Here is a 20,078-nt window from a genome sequence, read left to right as displayed (position 1 = left end):
TGCTATGTGTATACGTAAAGTATCTTTGCATCCACATGCACCGTAAGGGTTTTTGTGATTTTCAATACGTCTGGCTCAAGATAAGGTGCAGGTGTCAACTTTATCTTTTGTTGTTTACTGTAAGTGATGTTTAAGTGTCATTAGTCATTTCAGGTGAAATCCATATCCCATCAAAGGAGCAGCTGAGGATATTGTGTTAATTTTCCTTTTCCTGTATGTCCGTATGTGCAAAGCTTTATAATTTCTAAATAATTGTGTGTTTTGAAGCACATGGAAACTTTTGCATGTGAGTTAGGAGTCAGTCAGTCTTTACTGATGCATCTAAACCCTCAAGAAGGCGAAGGAGAATGTTTTCCTAGCCTGTTAGAGCATATGCTAATCTTGTTTTTATGCAAATGCCCCAACGCGATTTGTATGTCTAAGTGCCTCATTTTCCATTCAGTGTCGATATTAATATCCTCAGTTGCTCCTTTGATGGGATATTGGTTGCTGTGTTATGTTCTGTTTATTATTTCATTTCTTCCCCACTCCTCTGATGTTTTCTGACATGGTTCTGGAGGGAGGAAGGCACATTTCAGGTACTGTTTATAGTGATCGCACCAAATTCAAGTAGACTGTGAATGTGAGGGCAACAGTAAAGAGACATTTGACTTAATTTGGAGAAGAATTTCCATGCCTGTTTAATTGGGTAATCTCTTAAGGTTTAAATTCTTGAGTATAAGTGTTTTAGCAGTGGCCCCTGATTGCTGTATTTGGACTTTGAATTCAGCCATTAATATTATTGTTTTATATCCCAACAATTACAAACACCAAAACTGAATAACTCCAGTTTGAGTTTTTTGCCACAGCCACTTGCACCATCTTCCTGATTTATCTAATAGGTCTGCCAATGTAATGTTTTTGCCACAAGTTGTTTTAACAACCTCTATTCTGTTTCTTCTGCTTTTACAACCACAAATATACAAAGCATTCAGGCACTCTCACAGCTTCTTGCAGTATCCTGAGGTGAGGAGGGTGCAGTCAGCATACTTAATTTAGTAGATGGGTTTGCCAGAATATTCTATTCTATTTTTTTTACCATTTATTTGTGTTTGTGCACAAGTTAAGTCTTAGAAGTATGTGTTTCTTATGAGTGTGCGTGTGGGTGGATAAGTCTCTGGGCACCTATCCGTGCCTGTCTGTGTGTGTCGGAACAAGTTAGGGAACATCAAAGGAAAGTATCTTGGACAGAAAACCAATGAAGTGAAAATGGACATTTTTTTTCTCCTCATTTTTTCATGGTCAAAACTCCTAAATTAAGGTGATACAGATAATCAATTTTAAGTAATGGTCTGGCTCTTGACAAAGCAAACTAGGCAGTAATTGGTCCAGTGAATTAACTTTTCTTTTTTTTTTTTTTAATATGCATCCAACTATAAGGCTTTCATGCTCCAAAGCATGCAAAGTGAAGTAGTACCCTATTACCTCTGTTGTACTTACAGGAACTACTGTTCATTTGCCATAGATTCAGTGACATTTAAAGCATGCACTAGAACATTACAGTACATACAGTATGACCAGGTCACTGTGTAGTCAAACGCTCCAACACGAAACTTTCAATAATCATTCAAGCAAGGCAAACACACAAACATAAACATATGTACACACACACACGTGTTCATATAATACAGCCTTGCTGTGCTGTGACTCTGCTACAAACTATAAACAGCGTGCAATAACGATAATCAATATTATGCATGTCATATGATATTACACATTTTGCAGCAAATCATTAAAATTTGATATTTACATACAGCCTATATTTTAAACACAAGTCATGCATCCTTATTATACAGTTTTATTACATATACTGCAATTTTATTCTGGTTGGTGCTGTGAATGTGTGCTCTGCTACAGTAAATGTGTGTGTGCGCGCATATGTTATTATAAAGCATAAAAATTTTATTTTATCTTATCTTATCTGAGCTTACTTGCATTTGCATCAGAATCAGGACCAGTGTAATTGAGTCTGTGTGCCTCTTTTTCAGCATTTTTCTTTTCTATCACAAATATGAAAATCTGGAGTTCATGAACCTGAGTTTGTGACCAGGTGTTGTAAGACACAATTCTGTCACTTTGTTGTTTAATCTGCTGTAAACATGCTCTTTTCCACCTCCCTCTGTGACTACAACCCTGATAGCTTTAAACTCCCTTTAATGTGCATATCTGAAGTGAAGCAGTGTGTGTTGTATCACATTACTGTGGCTGTTGGTGTCAAGATAGTCAACATACCTGATATAATTGCCTTGTTCTGCTTTATTTGTTGCTCAGGACATCACTTAATTGTACTTGGTTACCAAATTGTCAAAATTTTACTCTATTTATCTGCTCATGCACTTTCTCCACATTGTCCCCATCTCCAATTGATAGTTTCCCCTTTAATGTGTCTTAGTCCTAAAGCTGCTTCAAGCTTGATTTTTATAGGCAAATTGATTGGCTTTGCACAGCTAGACTTCAGTTCACTTGTACTGAGTTTGGTAGATGGAGATTCGATTTGGATGAATAAGTAATGTCGCACAAGCAAACCTGTTGTGTTATAGTAAAAAAAGATGCTAAATAACAGAGCTCTGAGTGAATTGTATTTTTGTACTTTTTCCTCCGCCTGCTACTTTATCAAGTTGTGGAGTCTGTTTGTGTATGTCTCTTGAGAAGGTTTTGCAATTTGAAATGAGATACCCCCAAGAAATCTGCTTGCACTTTGAGGATGCCAGTTATTTTTCATTATTATCATGATTTATTCAATTGAATATTTTGGAAATAAGACTTGTTTCATGTATGATACTGAAATATTTAGGCTGACATACTTCAGCTAACTACATCACCCATTAGCTGCTTTAAAACCACCTTACACATCAGTAACAGTTGCCTCAAAGCAATAACTTTCTCACCGCGTTGCACTGTCTTGCAATTTCAAAGCAAAAGAATTTGGTGCCTGCATGACAGATTAACATGACAATGTTTTCCAATAGTCATTATAGTCATTTGGTGCCTATTATTATGCAGTACCCTTGTATGCTATAGATGCCTTGGCAAGTCTTACCTCTTGCTGCTCCATTTGTGCATTATGATTGTGAAAAATTAAGGAAATCAGGTCACATTAAGTTCATGTAGAGAAGATGTTGGGAAGGATGAGTTGACAAAAGATTTAAGATGAGTCACCACTGCTTATTTTGCTATTTCCAACTGACAGTTAATTCTTTTAATGATGACTACAATGATTCTGCAGCTTTAACCACACGCTTATTGTTGTAACCAAAAAACATTGTCTAACCTTAATTAAAAATGTACTTTAACTCAAAATATGATGTTTCCCTAAACTTAACCAAGCTCTTTTCTGCCTAAATCTAAACAAACCTTTACAATGTCAGTGTAACATAAAAAGTTTAGTTACTTTATTTCATCTGTGGCATATCTCCGGCCACTTGTATGGTGTGATAATTCAAGAAATATTCCCATCAGAGGATAGAGGCAAATAAACTTAATAACTTTTGTAAATTGAGATGTTATTGATTTCATAAATGTAAAGTAAATCGTTATTAGACATATTTAGGTATTCATTCAATTTTAGGAGCAACTTTTTCAGACAGTTACCTGACACGCCTGGTAGATAGTATGTGTAACAACTAATGTCTATATAAGAATGCTTTTGTACAATGCAGCCTTGTCTAAATTTAGTTGTGTGTGAATATCTTCTTAGTAAAGACTTGTGCTATAACAAGGCTAACCTTTAAGAACATGAACTGCTAGTACTGTAGCTCCCATTCAGTGGGACACACAAATGAGTTTACTTAAAAATTTCATTAAAAGTAAGAGCACAGTAACAAAAAGCCACACAAGTGCATATCGGCAGATGCAGTCCTTATGCTTTTTCTCCACTCACTCTTTTCAACATATGGGGAATTTGCATGTCAGCTTAAAGGCATATCGAAACCATGTTTTGCTGAATATAAGTGTATCTCACTATTTACTTGCTCTTTGTATCTTCATACTTTTTAATAGCATCCCTCTTTCTGAGCCTTCTACTCCTGCTCCTCTGAGCCTTTCCTCACAGAGTGGACTTAATTATTTATCGCCATGATTTATTTAGCTTTGCTCAACACAGGACCAGCAATCTCCATCCTGCTGTCTATAACTTTCTCTCCCTCCAACCCTCTGTCCCTCCCTAACTCTTTATGCCTTTCTTTATTCCTGCACCTCTCCAAATCTGCTTCTCTCTTTACCATTTCATAGAGTCCTCTGGTCTGCACACTTCTTTTCATGACCTCTGTTTTTCATTTCACCATATAATGAAATCTTTTTGTGTCCTTTCAGATTTGCTTCTAATCTTCTCTTTTTGTTTTTTTCATCTTTTTTTTAATTCCCTCTTTTCTTTACAATCATTAACCAACCTTGTCATTCATCTTCTGTTTCTTTGGGGACACTTCTTTCTGTAATATCTGTCATTCCATCATTATTCCCTTTAATCGGTTAAACATCTCTAAAATCTTTTTAGATTTAGATTTTATCTGTGTGCATGTGTGAACATATGTGAGTCTGTGTGTGTGTGTGTGTGTTTTACAGCCACATTTCTGAAACAGATCAAGTAGACATGTTTCTAAAAAAAACTGGTGCTCACTGAATAGCAGTCTTGAAGTCATGTTCATTATCTGCAACATTTCGGTGCAGGTTTTCTGCTCATTTATTCTATTTTGGTTTCTTTCAATTTCATCTGTTGCTAAAATGTGATGAGAGGTGCAATAAGAGTGGGGAAAAAAGTGGGCATAAAAGGGGGAGGGAGCGAAGAAACAATTTTAATGCTTTAATTGGTGTTTGAAGTGTTTGAAGTCAGCAGAGTCTCTGGATGGCTGTTTACTGTATATAGTAAGTGAAAGCTCTAATAATTTCAGACACAAACTTACCACGTTCATTTCCTTGTCATAAGTGAGGCTGCATGACTTCAAATCCCAAACTGTCCATTCCTAACCTCCATTTTCTTTCATGTTCTGTAATGTGTGGGCTCAGTGCAGCATGATTCTCAGCGTTTCTTTTCGTATGTAATAGGAATGTTTTCTGAAGGTCAAAATGTCACCTCCTTTATGTTTTGGAAGGAATATGCTCATACTCATTTTATATCTCGTGTTTTTCTCATTCTCTAATCCTCTTGCCTGTGATGGGATGCTCCACCCCGTCCCTTCCTCCCTCATCCCCCATCCCCATGTCGTGTGTGTTTGTTCGTTGTGTTTGTGGGTGTTTGCAGTGCATGGGCTGTGGGAGGAGTGGTCGTCATGGAGTCTGTGCTCTGTGACCTGTGGGCGAGGCTCCAGGATGCGAACCAGGAAGTGTGTGAACGGAGGCAGGGTCGTGGCATGCGGGCAGCCTGAAACTCAGACCAAACTCTGCAACATAGCAGTGTGTCCTGGTTAGTACCATCCCCGTTTACCATGATACCCCAACTCTCTATCCCGTAACGTCTCTGCCTGTCCAATCATGGCTCTGCCTTCTCCCTCTTTTTCCTTCCAAGTCACAAAAAAAAAAAACAACTGGGTCACTGTCACAGCTCTTGAATTTTCATGCATATGCAATTCTGTTTTTTCATCATAGCTCTTGTACTGAACAAGTCACTCTTACTCTTTCTCTCACTTAAAATGTGGCTGTTGGATGTATTGCTTTGAACTTTTGTGTCTTGACATTTGTAGTCCCTGAAAGATGACAAGACAACTTTGGCTATACCTGACTTTTCCTCTATAGAACCATGAGATTGGCATTTATGATGTTAGATAAATTATCTTGACTGAGGGTACCATAATATTTGGTACAGAATTTCATGTCCCCTTCACAAGGAATTGTACTGAGGTGATCCTTAACATTTCCTGGAGTAGCATTATCAGGTGAAAATTGTCAATATTTCGGTTTATGATCTAATATCTAACTAATGATGACCCTCTCAGCCTCAGATGTGCTTTGTGTTTATTAACTTCCTGAGACACGGTGCTATATGAACAGTGACAGTAAATCAGCACATTTACAGTAGCTTGGGGTTTCTTTTTGCCCATAGTGCTGCTTTTTTGTTTTGTCTTTTTAATTATTTTTCTCTTTAGTATTGTACAAATATACACGGTTGGCATCCAGTTCCACTTATTAACAAACCTCTGCACATGTAGCACACAGTTGAGGCTGCTGGTGAGGTGGAATTGGATTGACCGGTGTTTAATATAAAGTCTCATTAGAGCAGACTCAGGGGAGCAGGGTTTACCAACAATTAATGTAGTTCATCACAGTGCAGTTCAATAAGTAGTAATTTTGTAGTGTTTCTTAAAACATAAATGCTCCAATGTACTCATTTTATAAGGTAGAGCTCAAATCTGGCACAAAGAAAAAAAACCTTTGGCATTTTAGGACTTAAAATATACTTCAGGCCAATTTTAATTTTGGATTTCAAGTGTCTGTTTAGAAAACCACTTACATTGAAAGCATTGACATTAGGATGGAATATTAATTTCAGTGATTTAATTTGTTCCGTGCTTTTTGCGTCGGCAGAATATAAATGTTTCCTGCTTAACACTGGAATAATGGCATTAATGGATACACAGACACTAACATATAAGACAGCTTATAACAGAATTGTGGCTTGCTTTTTAAATAGTAACCTTTTTTTTCCTGAATTGACTTTACTAGTATGCAATCACTCACTGTCTGAGCAATTATCACAGCGTAAGTGCTTTTTATTTATTATTGCTAAGGGCAAGAATCCTGTATTAATCTCCCCTGGACTGTGAATCTACATGTACATTGTGTCTTCTAGCCTTTTTGTTCCCCCATCCTCTCCCGCTGACTACTATTTTTATTTATTTATTTATGTTTCACAAAGTAGGGGTTTCATGAGGTTTATATTTAAATAAGAAAAAAACTGTTGCGTTTTCCAGATGAAGCGGCTGCAAAGTTACGCCTCAAACAAGGAGGAACAGGGAGGCAACGCAATCTAAAGTATGGCCTTCAGGATGTTTTGCCATGCTGTTTAGGGAACAGTGATGGGGGAAAAAAGGGTTTGGGAGAAGGAATAGGCTCTTCTTTCAAGGGCCTTAAGGAAATATGTGTGTTTTCATTTGGTTTGTGTGTGTGTCTGTGTGTTTGTGAATATATCATAACAGATTCAGTATGCTTTTGGGAGTTCAAAGGCAATGGTCCTTTGAAATGATGAATACCAGAGTAGAAACACCCATGCATGGAGAATATAGCTTTGATGGGTCTTATCTATATGTGTATGTCTGTGTGTTTGTGTGTGCTGGTGTTTCTTTCAGAGATTGGACCTCAGTGCACATGAGACTGAATAAGCAATGCAGCATCTATGCTATCAATACTACAGAATACCAACTAAATATACTGTAGTATTTTATACTTAGCATACTAATACTAATTTTTTTAATTATCAGCTAGGCTAAGAGGAAAATCAGCAGAAATGTCATACATGACATTTAACATGGTTACATGTGCAAAATGAATAATTCATTTCATCATATTAGACCATTTAGAGCTAATGTCAAGAACTAAAAGACACTTGTGTAGGCAGAGAACTGGCTTTGCCTTTAAGTCTCTTTAACACCTACTTTTTTCCTACAATGTAAAGAGTCACAGCCAAGCATATGCACGGGTTGAGGGTGATGTCTTAATTACTGACTAATTAATATTTTGCGATTTTGGCAACAGAGCAACTTCATAAGTTTTGTACTGTGAATTTGTGTGTTTGTTTCTTAGCATGGTACTCTCTCCTGGCACCTCCAAGGAACTGATTTTAATGAATGTACTTTCATAGAAGTAACATAATTTGTGCCTTTAAAGTCACAATTTTTACACTTTGCTGTAAATACTTTTTTTTTTTCTACACGATTAGAAACTGCCTGCTACCTTCTCTCTGTGCTATTGTGTGTGCTCAGATGTTTATATCATTGTGTGGCTTTTATTTTAAAAACAGTTGTAGATTTAGCATTACGTATGATCAGATGCAGAAAACAGCCTTTCACTTTTAAATTCTAGTTTTCAACTTATTCTTTGTACTATATGCTGTCTCCACCATAATGTTGTCCCCAAATAGTTGGAACACTGTGACTAACACACAGCATGACTGACCAAAGAGAGTTGGCGAAAGCTTCCCACACTGGAGAACCAAATACATTTACAACACTGCACTTCACTTGCTCTGCTACTTAAAATCCCCTTGTATGGAATGCATGCCTCAATATATCATTCTGAGCTGAAGCAAGAACACCGCTCACTTTGAATTCCTGTTCCTGTTAATGCAAAGACAAATAGGTTACTGTACAGTCCTACAGCACATACAGTACAAAATAGTGGTTATATATATATATCTATATATCTATATCTATAGATATATAGATATATATATATCTATATCTATAGATATATAGATATATATATATCTATATATCTATCTCAAATGAGATAGACTCCCTCCATTGTGCCTTGTGTTATCTGAAGCAGACAACAACACCGTATGCTGCTGGAGTGCACCACTAACACAACCTCTGCTATGCTCCACTGTGTGGTCGATGCAGTATGCGCGGGGGGCCCAGGCCAGCTGTGTGTCCCATTAAGGTGTGCACATGCAAGAGCAGCTCAACTCCCAACCACATTATCTGGGTGTGTTAGTACAAATTAGAGAAATTTGATTTAGCATGATTTCAGTCGGACTAATGTTTATATTAAAAGCTCAGTTTTAGTTGGACTACCAACGTCATGTAAATGTACTGACTGTTAGCTAATAGCAGGTAAATGCAGTGGAGCATTTACTTTACAGTTATGTGCTAAAGAGCCAGATATGACCCTTAGTAGTGGGTGGAAATGCAAAAAGAGCAAAAAGCAAAGTGGATTTGAGATTTACTTTATATGTTCATACTGTGTAGATAGCTTTAAATCAAGGATAAATATGCTGTTGTTCCTTAATGTGTTTATCTTATCAACTTTCTAAGGTGATAATTATGTCAGTGTTATACTGTAGCCTTTTTTTACTTTACTTTACCAGCGAAAAAAATTAATGTAAATGTAAAAAAGTAATTTATAATGTTAAAACAGAATGGTGTGTAGTGCCTTTATCCATCTGTATTCTAAAAATATACATGGACATGGCCACGGGGCAATAAACAGCTCTTCAGTCAGGTTGTTGCTACAGTTACAGTTTTTCTACTAATAAAAAATACATATCAGGCACAGCAAACCGAAAAGTATTCACTGATCTTTTGTCACAGAGCTTCACCTAGTCAAGTGTTTGATGCACTAGAAAGCTGTGTTCTTTGCTGTACAAACAAATTTGTTTGAATGAATAATCTTCCTGTTTTGATTATTATAATTTGTTACATTTAGGGTGTTTTATTTGAGTACTGCAGCAATGATCTGTTATTAAAAAAGACACAGCGGGGGCTTTGATTACAACAGTGCATGTATTTAGGTTTCCGTTAAGATACTTGGTACTGTATTTGTGCATCATCTGACAGCCAGTACTGCATTGTATTTAAATTTTAATTATATTTTTATTTATCTGTTTTTGTGCAAACACTAGTCAAGAGTTGAAATGTGCTTCTTTTAATAACACTGCAAATGAAAATCCAACTGGCTGTACTCTGTATGAACTCAAAAACAAAACATTACTGGGATTGTAATCAGTTATTTCATAACAGACTGAAATATTTAAAAGGTCCATGAAATCGTGAAGGCTTTTATCTTTGTTTCTATTTATGGAAAAAAACAAATAGCCTCTGTAATTAATAATCTGTAAATAATTTGTTCTCTTCTTACCTCATTCTATATTCTGCTTTTTGGAGCTTAAGAGCTTGCTCTATCTTGTCTCTATCGCTCTCTGAACTTTTTTCTCCCCCTTATATTCTTCTTCCTGTTCTTCAAAAATCTGGATCAATTTGTCCTGATTTCCTTGTGTCTCTCAAAATCCTTTTCACTCCAACTTCATCCCCCTCCTGTCTTTCTTTATCTACTTTCATCTCTCCAGTGGAGGGCCAGTGGTTGGAGTGGGGTCCGTGGTCCAGGTGCAGTGTTACTTGTAACACAGGAACCCAACAGAGGCAGAGGCGCTGCAGTGCGTCTGTGCATGGTTGGGCTGAATGTAAGGGTCTACATCAGGAGAGCAGAGAATGCACCAACCCTTCATGCAGTGGTAAGACATGGAAATTAATTTTTAGTATTCACACTCATATGCTTTCAAACATCATTTTACAAACATGGAACCTGCATTAGCTAAAGGCATCTGCATGGCTTTGTCTGATTGGCGTTTCCCAGACCAGCAATATGTAGGTTGGGACCCAATTTGGCATGAGAGTGTGTTTCGAGTGGGGCCTCATAGGACAAAAAAATACCAGTGTGTTTTAATGAGCCTGGCCCTAGAATGGGGTCATATTGACTTAATTTGGGTTCTGCTCTCGAAACTACAACAAATGTAGAAGCTGCTGCCTTAGAGTTTTGGGTTAAATTCACTATTCATCAAGAGTTTCAGGGATTTTGGTTCTTTTTTACATTTTACATGCTGCTCTGTGTCTAGCCATACTTTTTCTCCATTCATGGACCTTCAACTGTGGCGCTTTTGTTGCTGTTATAGGTGGAGGTAATTGGGGCAGCTGGAACCACTGGAGTCTCTGCAGCAAGACATGTGACTCTGGTTGGCAGCGGCGCTTCAGGATGTGTGAGGGCACTGGTGTACAAGGCTATCCCTGTGATGGTTCAGGGGAGGAGGTCCGGTCCTGTAATGAGAAGAAGTGCCCTGGTCAGTAATACTATTGTGAAATGAAGGCAAACTATAGTATATGCTTATGCATATATTATTCATGCTTGACAGTCTGTATAAACACATTTTACTTCAGATATTTTTTCTGAGTGGCTGCATTTCTCTTCTAGCTGACAGAGAAGAGTGTGCTTATATCAGTGTATGCATGCATGTGTGTGTGTGCCCAATCTGCACATGCACAATATTTGTCAGGCAGAATGGCAGCAATTCCCAGTAGCTCACACCACAGCCAAAGGCTTCCATCGCAATTTTAGAACTGCACTCTTCTCATCTTTATCTGCACCCTGTCTGTCTCCCTGTCAATTCACATACCCATCCATCTTTACCTCTTCATTGATTTTGCATGTGTTTGCCTGGTGGTGCTTTTTTAATCCTGTGTTTATCTGTGAGTTGTTCCATTTTTTTCCTCATATCTTTCCTCTTTTCCTCTGTCATCTCACTAATCTCACTCATTTTTTCTCACTTGCTTTATTTTTCTGTGTTTCTCTGTCTGGTGGAGGGCGAGATGTTCAGTGGCCCACTTGGTACGATTTGTCAGTGTCAGCCACTGCAGGAAACAGTGTGTTTAATAAGCATGACTCCTGACTGAAGCTGCGTGCGCATGTGAATACGCAAGTGTGTTTTCTGTGCGAGCCACATGTGTACGTGCTCGCACTGAGCTCTGACAGGCTACAAATGATAAACTTTTGAGTGCAGCCTCCACTATGACCCTTTTGTTTGAAATGGCTTTCAAGCCTCTTTTACACAAGACAAGTGTCTTGTCTGTTGGCATTGCAGGGGGACATCATATCATATTTTCTCTCTTTCTGTGTCCCTTTCTCCCTTTGCTCTCTGTTCCTCTTCATCTCTCTGCATCGCCTCTGCCAGCACTGCTCTGCCCCCCTGGAATATCTTCAGAGCACTCTCCCCTGTTTTTTCATCAGGGTTATGAAAGAGAGGGAGGGGGGAAAACAGATGAATAAAGAGAGGGGGTAAGATGAAGAGGGGATGAGATACTGTACTGAGGCAGCGACACTGACAGAGAGCATTGAGCAATGTACAAGGGAATAAGATTGGGAGCTGCTGCAGAAGAACACTGATTTGAATCTCGTTTTTTGTGCGTTTCTGTCTCCTTATTTTATTTATTTTTTTCCTCTGGCTGTGTGTGTATGTAGGACTGTGCATGGTGATTTTTCTCTTCTCCGTGCCTGCTTGACTGTGCTTCACTTTTTTATGGGTTTCTCACTTTCTTCTACAGCTCCTCATGAGATATGTAAAGATGAGAACCTCCTCTCTATGTCATGGAAGAGAGCGTCAGCTGGAGAAACGGTCTACAACAAGTGTCCAACTAATGCCACTGGTCAGTCATCATGTGCTTATGTGGCAGTAGAAAATGTTCCCATCAGTGAGAAAAAGAACCTCTGAAAATGTATATTCTACCAGCAGAAAAACCGAGAATAGAAAGTTAAAAAACTGGTTTAATAGTCAAGGTACTCAAATATTTGCTAGCACCTGAACAGAGATTTCTGCAGTGAGTAAAGAAATCACTCATGATGTACAAACTTTAGTTACAGTAGCATGATTAAGTATCAAGAGAGAGAATGGATGAACCTACACAAGGTCATAATCAATGCTAAATTCTAGGAAAATAAAAACCTTCAAACAATTTTTCGAATGTTTGTCTGTCAAGTGAAGTCTGGGAAGTACAGTGGAACAACAGCACATCAATAGTCTAATTAGTACCAAAGAAAACATTGTAAAATAAAATCAATTTATTGTGCTTCAATGTCTGGAACAAATTGGTACTCAGACTGATTTAAATGCTGAAATAAGATTCCAGTTTCTAAATAGCCTTACTGTTTTGAGGTTTGATGTACCAAGGCAGTAATTATAAAATTTCCAATTCATATATTATCCAGGTTGTGCCCATAATTGCTACACTAGACATGTCCTGTCAGAACTTTTCTTTTTACTTCCAGAAACAGAAAGAGAAACAAACCTTGATTCTTCTTCAGAACTTAAGCAAAGAGCAGATGTGTTTCAGAATGCATCATAATATAAATGGCTGCTTCTTCATCTTTCAAGCTATGGCACTGGGTCCCACATCAAAATATGCTTGCCTGAATCTGTTTAGTCTCCCAGTAAAATATTATGGCTTAATAAACATTGCATTTGAGCTAAATCATTGTATTAAATTTAATTAACTGAGAAACTTTACAGTTTATTTATGTCGGTCTATTACTCATGAAAAGACAGAGCCAGAGTTTAGCAAGTGCATTTTTATTTGGCTAGGGAATACATTTTGTCTTAGTAAAGTATTTTGGCAGCCTTCAGTACTTTATCTCTTAGCTGCAGGTTAAAACACCCATCAGGTACTAGCTGCCAAACTCTACTGAACTGCTACAAATGAAATATTCGGTAGTTGTAACAATCCTGCATAATATTTACTCAGAAAAAGGCAAATGAACAGGCTTGACCTTTGTTTTAAATTTTGTATGTGGTAATATTATATATATCTGTAGTGATTTCCCTATATCATTTAAAATCCATTATGAACTCTGACCTTATAATAAATGGAAATGTCTTTTGGTTTTATCATTTAAAAAAAAAAAAGTTTGTGTTTTGTGACAGTAGTAGTATTTTTAGAAGGTATTAACATTTTTCGTCATGGATCCTTGAACATGTTTCTGCATCATGTATTTCATACTGATGTATAGTGCAGCTGCTTATAGAAACCATATTCACAGAATTTGTGTAGATAGTGATGGGCCCTGAGGCAGATTTTAAACAAAAAAAAAAACTTCTTGGTTCCATTTAAAATGTTTGTGTGTCTCATTTTCCCTAGGATCTGCTAGTCGTCGTTGTATGCTGGACAATAATGGCGTTGCTTTCTGGGGTCTTCCGAGCTTCGCCAGATGCATCTCACTTGATTATAGATATTTACATTTAACTGTAAGTTTCCTTTAATAAAACAAGTGCTCTAAAACTACGAAGCTCTTTCTATAATTTTGATTATTATATTATTTTTTTCAAGATTGTATCATTTGAGCCAATTAGTTGCAACTTCACTCAGTCACCATAACTCACCTTCCTCAAGCTTGTCTGGCTTGTTAGTGAATTCATGAGGAAATGAAGTCTGTTTTCAAATCTTATTCTCCGCCTCAGTTCTCCCTTTTTCACCCATGATGTTTCTCTGTTCAACTTTCTTTTTACTCAAAATAGTCTCTTTACTAAACTCTTGCCAGTATCTCTAATTAGCTTTTCCAGAGCTTTGCGCTCACACTTATCAATTAATGAACATAGCTAATGAATGTGTTCATCAGCCAGACTATTTTCCTGCTCTGTAAACTTCAACCTTTTCCATCTCCTCAATGATGGCGGAAGGAGATGGGGGTTAGGGATTGTGCGTGACAAAGCTGATTGCACTGTTCGTTTCTGTTCCAACCTTTCATTAACACCAGGAGTCAGTAATTAATTTTCTGTGATTGCTGTTATCTGCTGTTGTTTCAGGCTTACCTATCTCCCTGTCTCTCTTGCATTTTCACATATACACAGTATATAGACATACAAACACACACACACACACACACACACACACATATATATGTCTTTGTGTGTCTCATTTTTCCAAACTGTGTGTCATGTATATAAACGCACTGTTTTTAACATTTTTACTGGCTACATATTTTGAATAAGAAGTAAGTAACAAAGGGCTTGCATCTGAACACCTTGACTAGACCGATCTTTTCTCAATTTCTCTCTCTCTCTCTCTCTCTACACATTTTAGTTACGAGAGCATCTCGCGAAGGGTCAGAGGACCCTGGCTGGGGAGGGCATGTCTCAGATCGTTAGGAGTCTCCTGGAGCTCTTGCAGAGGAGGAGCTACTACAGTGGCGACCTTCTCTTTTCCACGGAGATCCTGCGAAATGTGACGGACACCTTCAAAAGAGCAACCTACATCCCAGCTCCCGACGACGTGCAGGTAGACAGACTCTTCACCTGGAGGCCTCTCAAATCACAAATCACACAGACTATGCAGTCAAAGACACTGTCTCACACACAGATGCTTACATTTCCAAAAGTATTCAATATAGAAACCCAACTTTCAACTGCACAGAGTGCATAACAATGAACTACACTGCTAGTGCCTCAAAGGGGATTTTTGGGAGCGTTTTTCACTCTTCACTGCCTGTAAGAGAGCAAAATGCTCCTGTCTCAGTCAGTCATTTGAGAGACATTATGCTTTATTATATTCCTATGTACAAAAGACTACTGCTCTAGACTTGACAGGGAATAAATGGCAGTACTAGTGGGTGGTTTCAAGGTAGATACATAATGGGGGACAGTGGTTAACACTTAAGTGTGACAATCTTTCTGCATTAACAACTGAGCTTATCTTGTGTCTAGAAATTTTTCCAGATAGTCAGTCACATGTTGGACATGGAAAACCTTGAGAAATGGGAGGACGTTCACCAGGTAAATCATTTTGTTTGTGTTTGAGTGTGTGTGTGTGTGTGTGTGTGTGTGTGAGGGTGTGTGTGTGTGTGTGTGTGTGTGTGTGTGTGAGGGTGCGTGTGTGTCTGTGCATGCGCCTGTGGGTGTCTGGACTTGCGCATAATTTGTTACCCCAACCCGTGGATGCCTACTGCTGTACCAAGTGTCCTAAATGTATGTGTGTGTGGTTAAATAAGTAAAGTGTATTTATGTGCTAGAGTGGGTGTGACCACATCCCACATAAAACTTTTAATTATTAGTCATAAAAACTCACCTGTTTGCTAAATACAATGGGTACCTATTAATTATAGTAGGTGTGTGTATGTGTGTCTGTGAGCATTTCTGTGTTTTTATGTGTGACCAAGCTTGATGCCCTTGACTTGAGGTGTGTTTACCTCCCATCTGGATACAATAAACAACCAAATATGATATTATACCACATGTGGTTTCAATTTACAGCCCTGGAACACATTCAGTGGTCGAGATGATGTAATGAATAAAAATGTTTCAATAAGTGAGAGTCCCATAGGACGTTATCTATAAATTTTAATGATGGCATCGTGACGGGGGGAGCATGGTGGTTCCTAAATAGGAATAAGTGGGTATAGATGATGGATGGATGGATGACATGATGACCAATCTCCTGTTCATGGCTTCATCCACAGGTCGCTCCCGGTGCTGCTTTGCTGATGAGGATATTGGAAGATTTCATTCACCTTATTGGAGAAGCTCAGAAGCCTTTCCAGAGTTTTTTAGTGGTTACAAACAACCTCAGTAAGTGTCACACAGTGGATCCACATGACATGGCAAAATAATTTCACACCAGTATCAGTGCTTAAAGTCGTTCATTGATTTTAATATGTTAGTGTTTTTTGTTTCACTACAGTCAGATTTTTTGTCATATCAAACCAAATTATCAAATGAAACTTAATATTGTATCTCATTTAAATGCACATCTGAATCCAAAAACATTTTTTTTCTCAAGTTTTGTCACGACTCAGTGATTTTTCAAGATAGTGAAGTTTGTTGCTTTTATTTTTTTGTCTAACCTTATCTTTCAACCGTATTCTTTGTTTCAACCCAAATTTTGCACTGCAGCGAGTTTCAAGTGTTTTTGGTATCTCTTATTTGTCTAGTGATAACTATTCAGCGAGAGCCAGTGTCAGCAGTTTCAAGCGATATCAACTTTCCCATGAAGGGCCGGAGAGGGATGAAAGACTGGGCCAGAACAGCAGAAGACAAGCTCTACATTCCTAAAGAGGTCTTCACAATCCCTACAGAGGGTAGGAGAACTGTAATAGATGTAACTTGCCCAGGGTTTGTCTAAACTTTAGGCATTCTACTTAAAACATGCGATCAGATGTATTTGTTTAAAGGGTTTTTCTAGCAGTTATTGACTAGACATGAAAGCAGGTACTGTATACCGCAATCCAAGAAGCAAGGCCGTGATTGAAAGGGGCTGTAAAAGGTGGTTTAATACACTTTGTTTTTTATGCTTGTCGATGTTGATAAGCCCTCCGACAGAGCACCCTGGACCCACTGCAATCATTGTGTTTTGCACATCGCACAACACATCTCACCATTATTATCAAAATGAGACAATGATGCTATTTTAAGCACAAACTAAAATCTGTCTTACGTTTTTAGTTGCCCTTACTCTAAGACTCACTTCTTAGACATGTAAGGACCTGCCATCACCCCACTCAACACTCTCTTTAGTCAAGGTCAGAGCAACTCGCCAAGAAGAGTTATCCCAGTGTGAATTCATGCACTTAGAGATGTGTCTCCTGGAAACGGATAGAAGGCTTCGCAAGGACGTTAAAGGGGAATGCTGAGAAGGATTTGGACTGTGAAGGGGCCCTGAAGGGGTTCTCAAGAAGATGCATGTCTTTCATCTGTGAAGAAGTGTGCTGTAGCCCCCTTGGGAGCATCAAGTCCTCACACAATTTCAAAAGATATCTCTTCGGTTTTAGCAACACAAGAAAGTTAAATGCTGTTAGTCTTTATCTTTATTTGGCTTTAAGTGAAGCCAAGAAACCAGCAAAGTGATTTTTGCAAACGCACACCAACAAATAAAGATGGAGGAGAATCTAAAGAGAAAGAATATACAAGGAGGCGTAGGAGGTACACAAAGGGACTGGAGCTTATATTGGATAAGAAAATTACTGTGGCAGATACACTCATCTACCAATCAAGGCAAAGGTCACATCCCACAGGAAATTACACCGACACACTTCCTGTCTGTCTCCTGCCCAAATTAAAGCTTAGAGAGGCTGCAGGCTGAGAAAAGAGACCTCCGACTTGCCCTAATAACACTGAATCTTTTTGATTGGCATTCAAGGCATCTAATATGCCAATCTCAGTGCACCTCACCTTACAGTACCTCACATACCTTGTCTTTGTCTCCTTGTTATGCACACTGTAATATGCTTATTGTAAAATGTCTACTATCTAACCATCCACCTTGTTCTTCGAGCTGTCTGTGAGGTGTTTATTCAATTCAATTCAATTTTATGCAACAGCAAATTCATATATCTCAAAAGATGAATTTTAGGCTGAAACTGAGGACTAGAGCGTTAGTAAGAGCTTGTTTAATGCTGCATTTCATTGTTTTATTCCTTTCATTCATCATGTCTCTCTTCTTTAGTTTACTGCATTTCATGCCTTTTTACCTGCACCTAGATTTTTTTACCCATTGTTCATGGTGGTGAATGTTTTGTCTCGTGCAGTGCTCATATGATATTCAGCACATGCCATTGCCATTCTAGCATATGGTATTTGGTAAATTGTTCTATCCAAATTGCAAATAGCCTTATGAGTTAGGACATTATTAGTATTCTTTGCTCCTGGGGGATCTCTGCTTCTTCCTGTTGGCAGTCCATGAGTTGAGGTCTTCAGTTGATTGCTATCAGTTAGTTTGGTTCATTTACTCCGTAATGAAAGCCTATCACAGATGGACAGCTTAAACATGCTCATAAGGGCCCATTGGCACCTTTGTGTGTGCACGTGCACACATGCAGGCAGCCAATTGATAGGTTCATGAAACGCTTCACTTAGCAAAGGCTGGGAATGTTCTTCACTGATTTTCAAGATGACAAACTCCCTGCTCTCCCTCCCTGTCTTTCTTTCTCTCCAAACACATGACAGACTGCATAGTGTCTTGCAGGCATGCACACACACACATACTGAACATCCAAACATACAAGGCAGCACTGCCTTTGTATTTTAAATACACCATTGCTTGTACATGTACAGGGGTTATGAAGTGTTAACTGCATATTACTCATGCTAGAAGACACACCACATGAACTGTGCTCTCTAATATGTTAACTACAGACTTCCTTATGTGCGATTTACTTTAAATTTAAGTAAATGACCTGGACATGGAAATGTTTGGGTTGCTAATTGACACCAAATCAAAGTTTTTGTTCTTTAATTAATAAGAATTCATTGATGTTTTAGGAATAAAGTCCACATATTGGTCCTTTTGACATGAGTGCAATGGGAAGATTGATGCCATCAATTGCATCAATGCATCAATTCATTTTAAAAAGTCAATTTAAAACTATTCTACACTATTTTTTATATTTTTTCTGTGTTGTATATAGCATTTGTGCAAAAAACAAAAGTGCAGAAGAAAGACACTTGGAAGGAAGGGAAATTGTAACTCACAAGGAACTGCTTGGATGGAGTTTTTTAATCTTTGATTAAAACCATAAATAACACCATAGCATCATCTCCAAGCATATCTTTTCCTGACAAATGGCATATTAAAGTTCATGGGTGGTGACTGGTGCTTTGCCATTTTGCTGGATTACAGCTGACCACCAATCACTTGGATGTTCAGCAAGGGAAGAGTGACAAAAAGTCCGTTCATGCGAAATTAGAGTTTTGTGATTGAGTGCTTTTGTAGTATTAATCATCCTTGAGTATAGGAGTGCCGCGCCCCCCCACACACACAGACACACAGATTTACCATTTACCCACAATACACTGAGTTTCCCATTTGCATGCCTTTGCAGACACTGTCCAATTGGGATCCATCACTTGGGTCTGTTTTTTTCCCCCTCAATCTCAAAATTGCTTTTTTTCTCCACTTTTGAGATCTTTTTGTCTTTTCTGCTTTCTTTCCTCATCTGTCTTGCATAGCTTTCTCTCTTCCTGAGTATTACCTCTACCTCTTAGGCAGCAGCACAGACAGATTTTGGATGAGTCACTGAGTAGATCTGATAGCATCAGCCTCCTCTGTCTCTTCCTTTCTCCCTCTCTTCCCTTGTTGATGCTTCTCCATCGCTTCTCTTAGCCTAAAAGGGCAAAGGAGGGAGTGGCATCTCTCAACATGAACTCTCTTCCTCATACTTTTCCTCTCTCCTTTCTTCCCCACTTCCTCACTTGAGAAAAAGTGACATTTACAGAGGGACACTACGTCTCTTTGGGAGCCCCTGCTCTTTTTGCCAAAAGAACACAGAAAGAAATGATGGAAGGCAGAGGTAAAGAAGAATTGTTGAGAAAGATGGAAAAGTTTCAAAAAGTGGGCTGCAGAATGGCAGCAACATTAGGGGTAAATACTGAGAATGAGGAAAGAAAGAATAGATTTTGAAACCAAAAAAATAGAGAAAGGAAGGACATTGTCTAAAGTGGGCTGAACACTCTGACTTGATTTTGACTGTATTTACTCAAGTTAATTACATGTTTGAGCGATGACTTAGGTTTAGGAATAAGGCTGCTGTAATACATCTGCCTAAGTGGGAGGTGAACTGCTAGCTGATAAAACGCAAACACA

At 38.3% G+C, this 20,078-nt stretch overlaps 1 protein-coding gene across 1 annotated transcript in view; it reads left to right on the top strand.

Annotated features, from left to right (window-relative positions):
• adgrb2 (adhesion G protein-coupled receptor B2) overlaps positions 1-20,078 on the top strand; it is a 138,668-nt gene that overhangs the window by 40,787 nt on the left and 77,803 nt on the right. Inside the window, exons 4-12 of the mRNA XM_026300500.1 lie at positions 5,276-5,437; positions 10,034-10,198; positions 10,637-10,801; positions 12,060-12,161; positions 13,647-13,753; positions 14,589-14,783; positions 15,209-15,277; positions 15,961-16,069; positions 16,432-16,578. Coding sequence (XP_026156285.1) covers positions 5,276-5,437; positions 10,034-10,198; positions 10,637-10,801; positions 12,060-12,161; positions 13,647-13,753; positions 14,589-14,783; positions 15,209-15,277; positions 15,961-16,069; positions 16,432-16,578 — 1,221 coding nt within the window. The remainder of the gene's footprint in view (positions 1-5,275; positions 5,438-10,033; positions 10,199-10,636; positions 10,802-12,059; positions 12,162-13,646; positions 13,754-14,588; positions 14,784-15,208; positions 15,278-15,960; positions 16,070-16,431; positions 16,579-20,078) is intronic.

The sequence above is a fragment of the Mastacembelus armatus genome, chromosome 11 (assembly GCF_900324485.2).
Source record: "Mastacembelus armatus chromosome 11, fMasArm1.2, whole genome shotgun sequence".
Lineage (NCBI taxonomy): Eukaryota > Metazoa > Chordata > Actinopteri > Synbranchiformes > Mastacembelidae > Mastacembelus > Mastacembelus armatus.
This window is presented reverse-complemented; position numbering and strand designations above follow the sequence as displayed.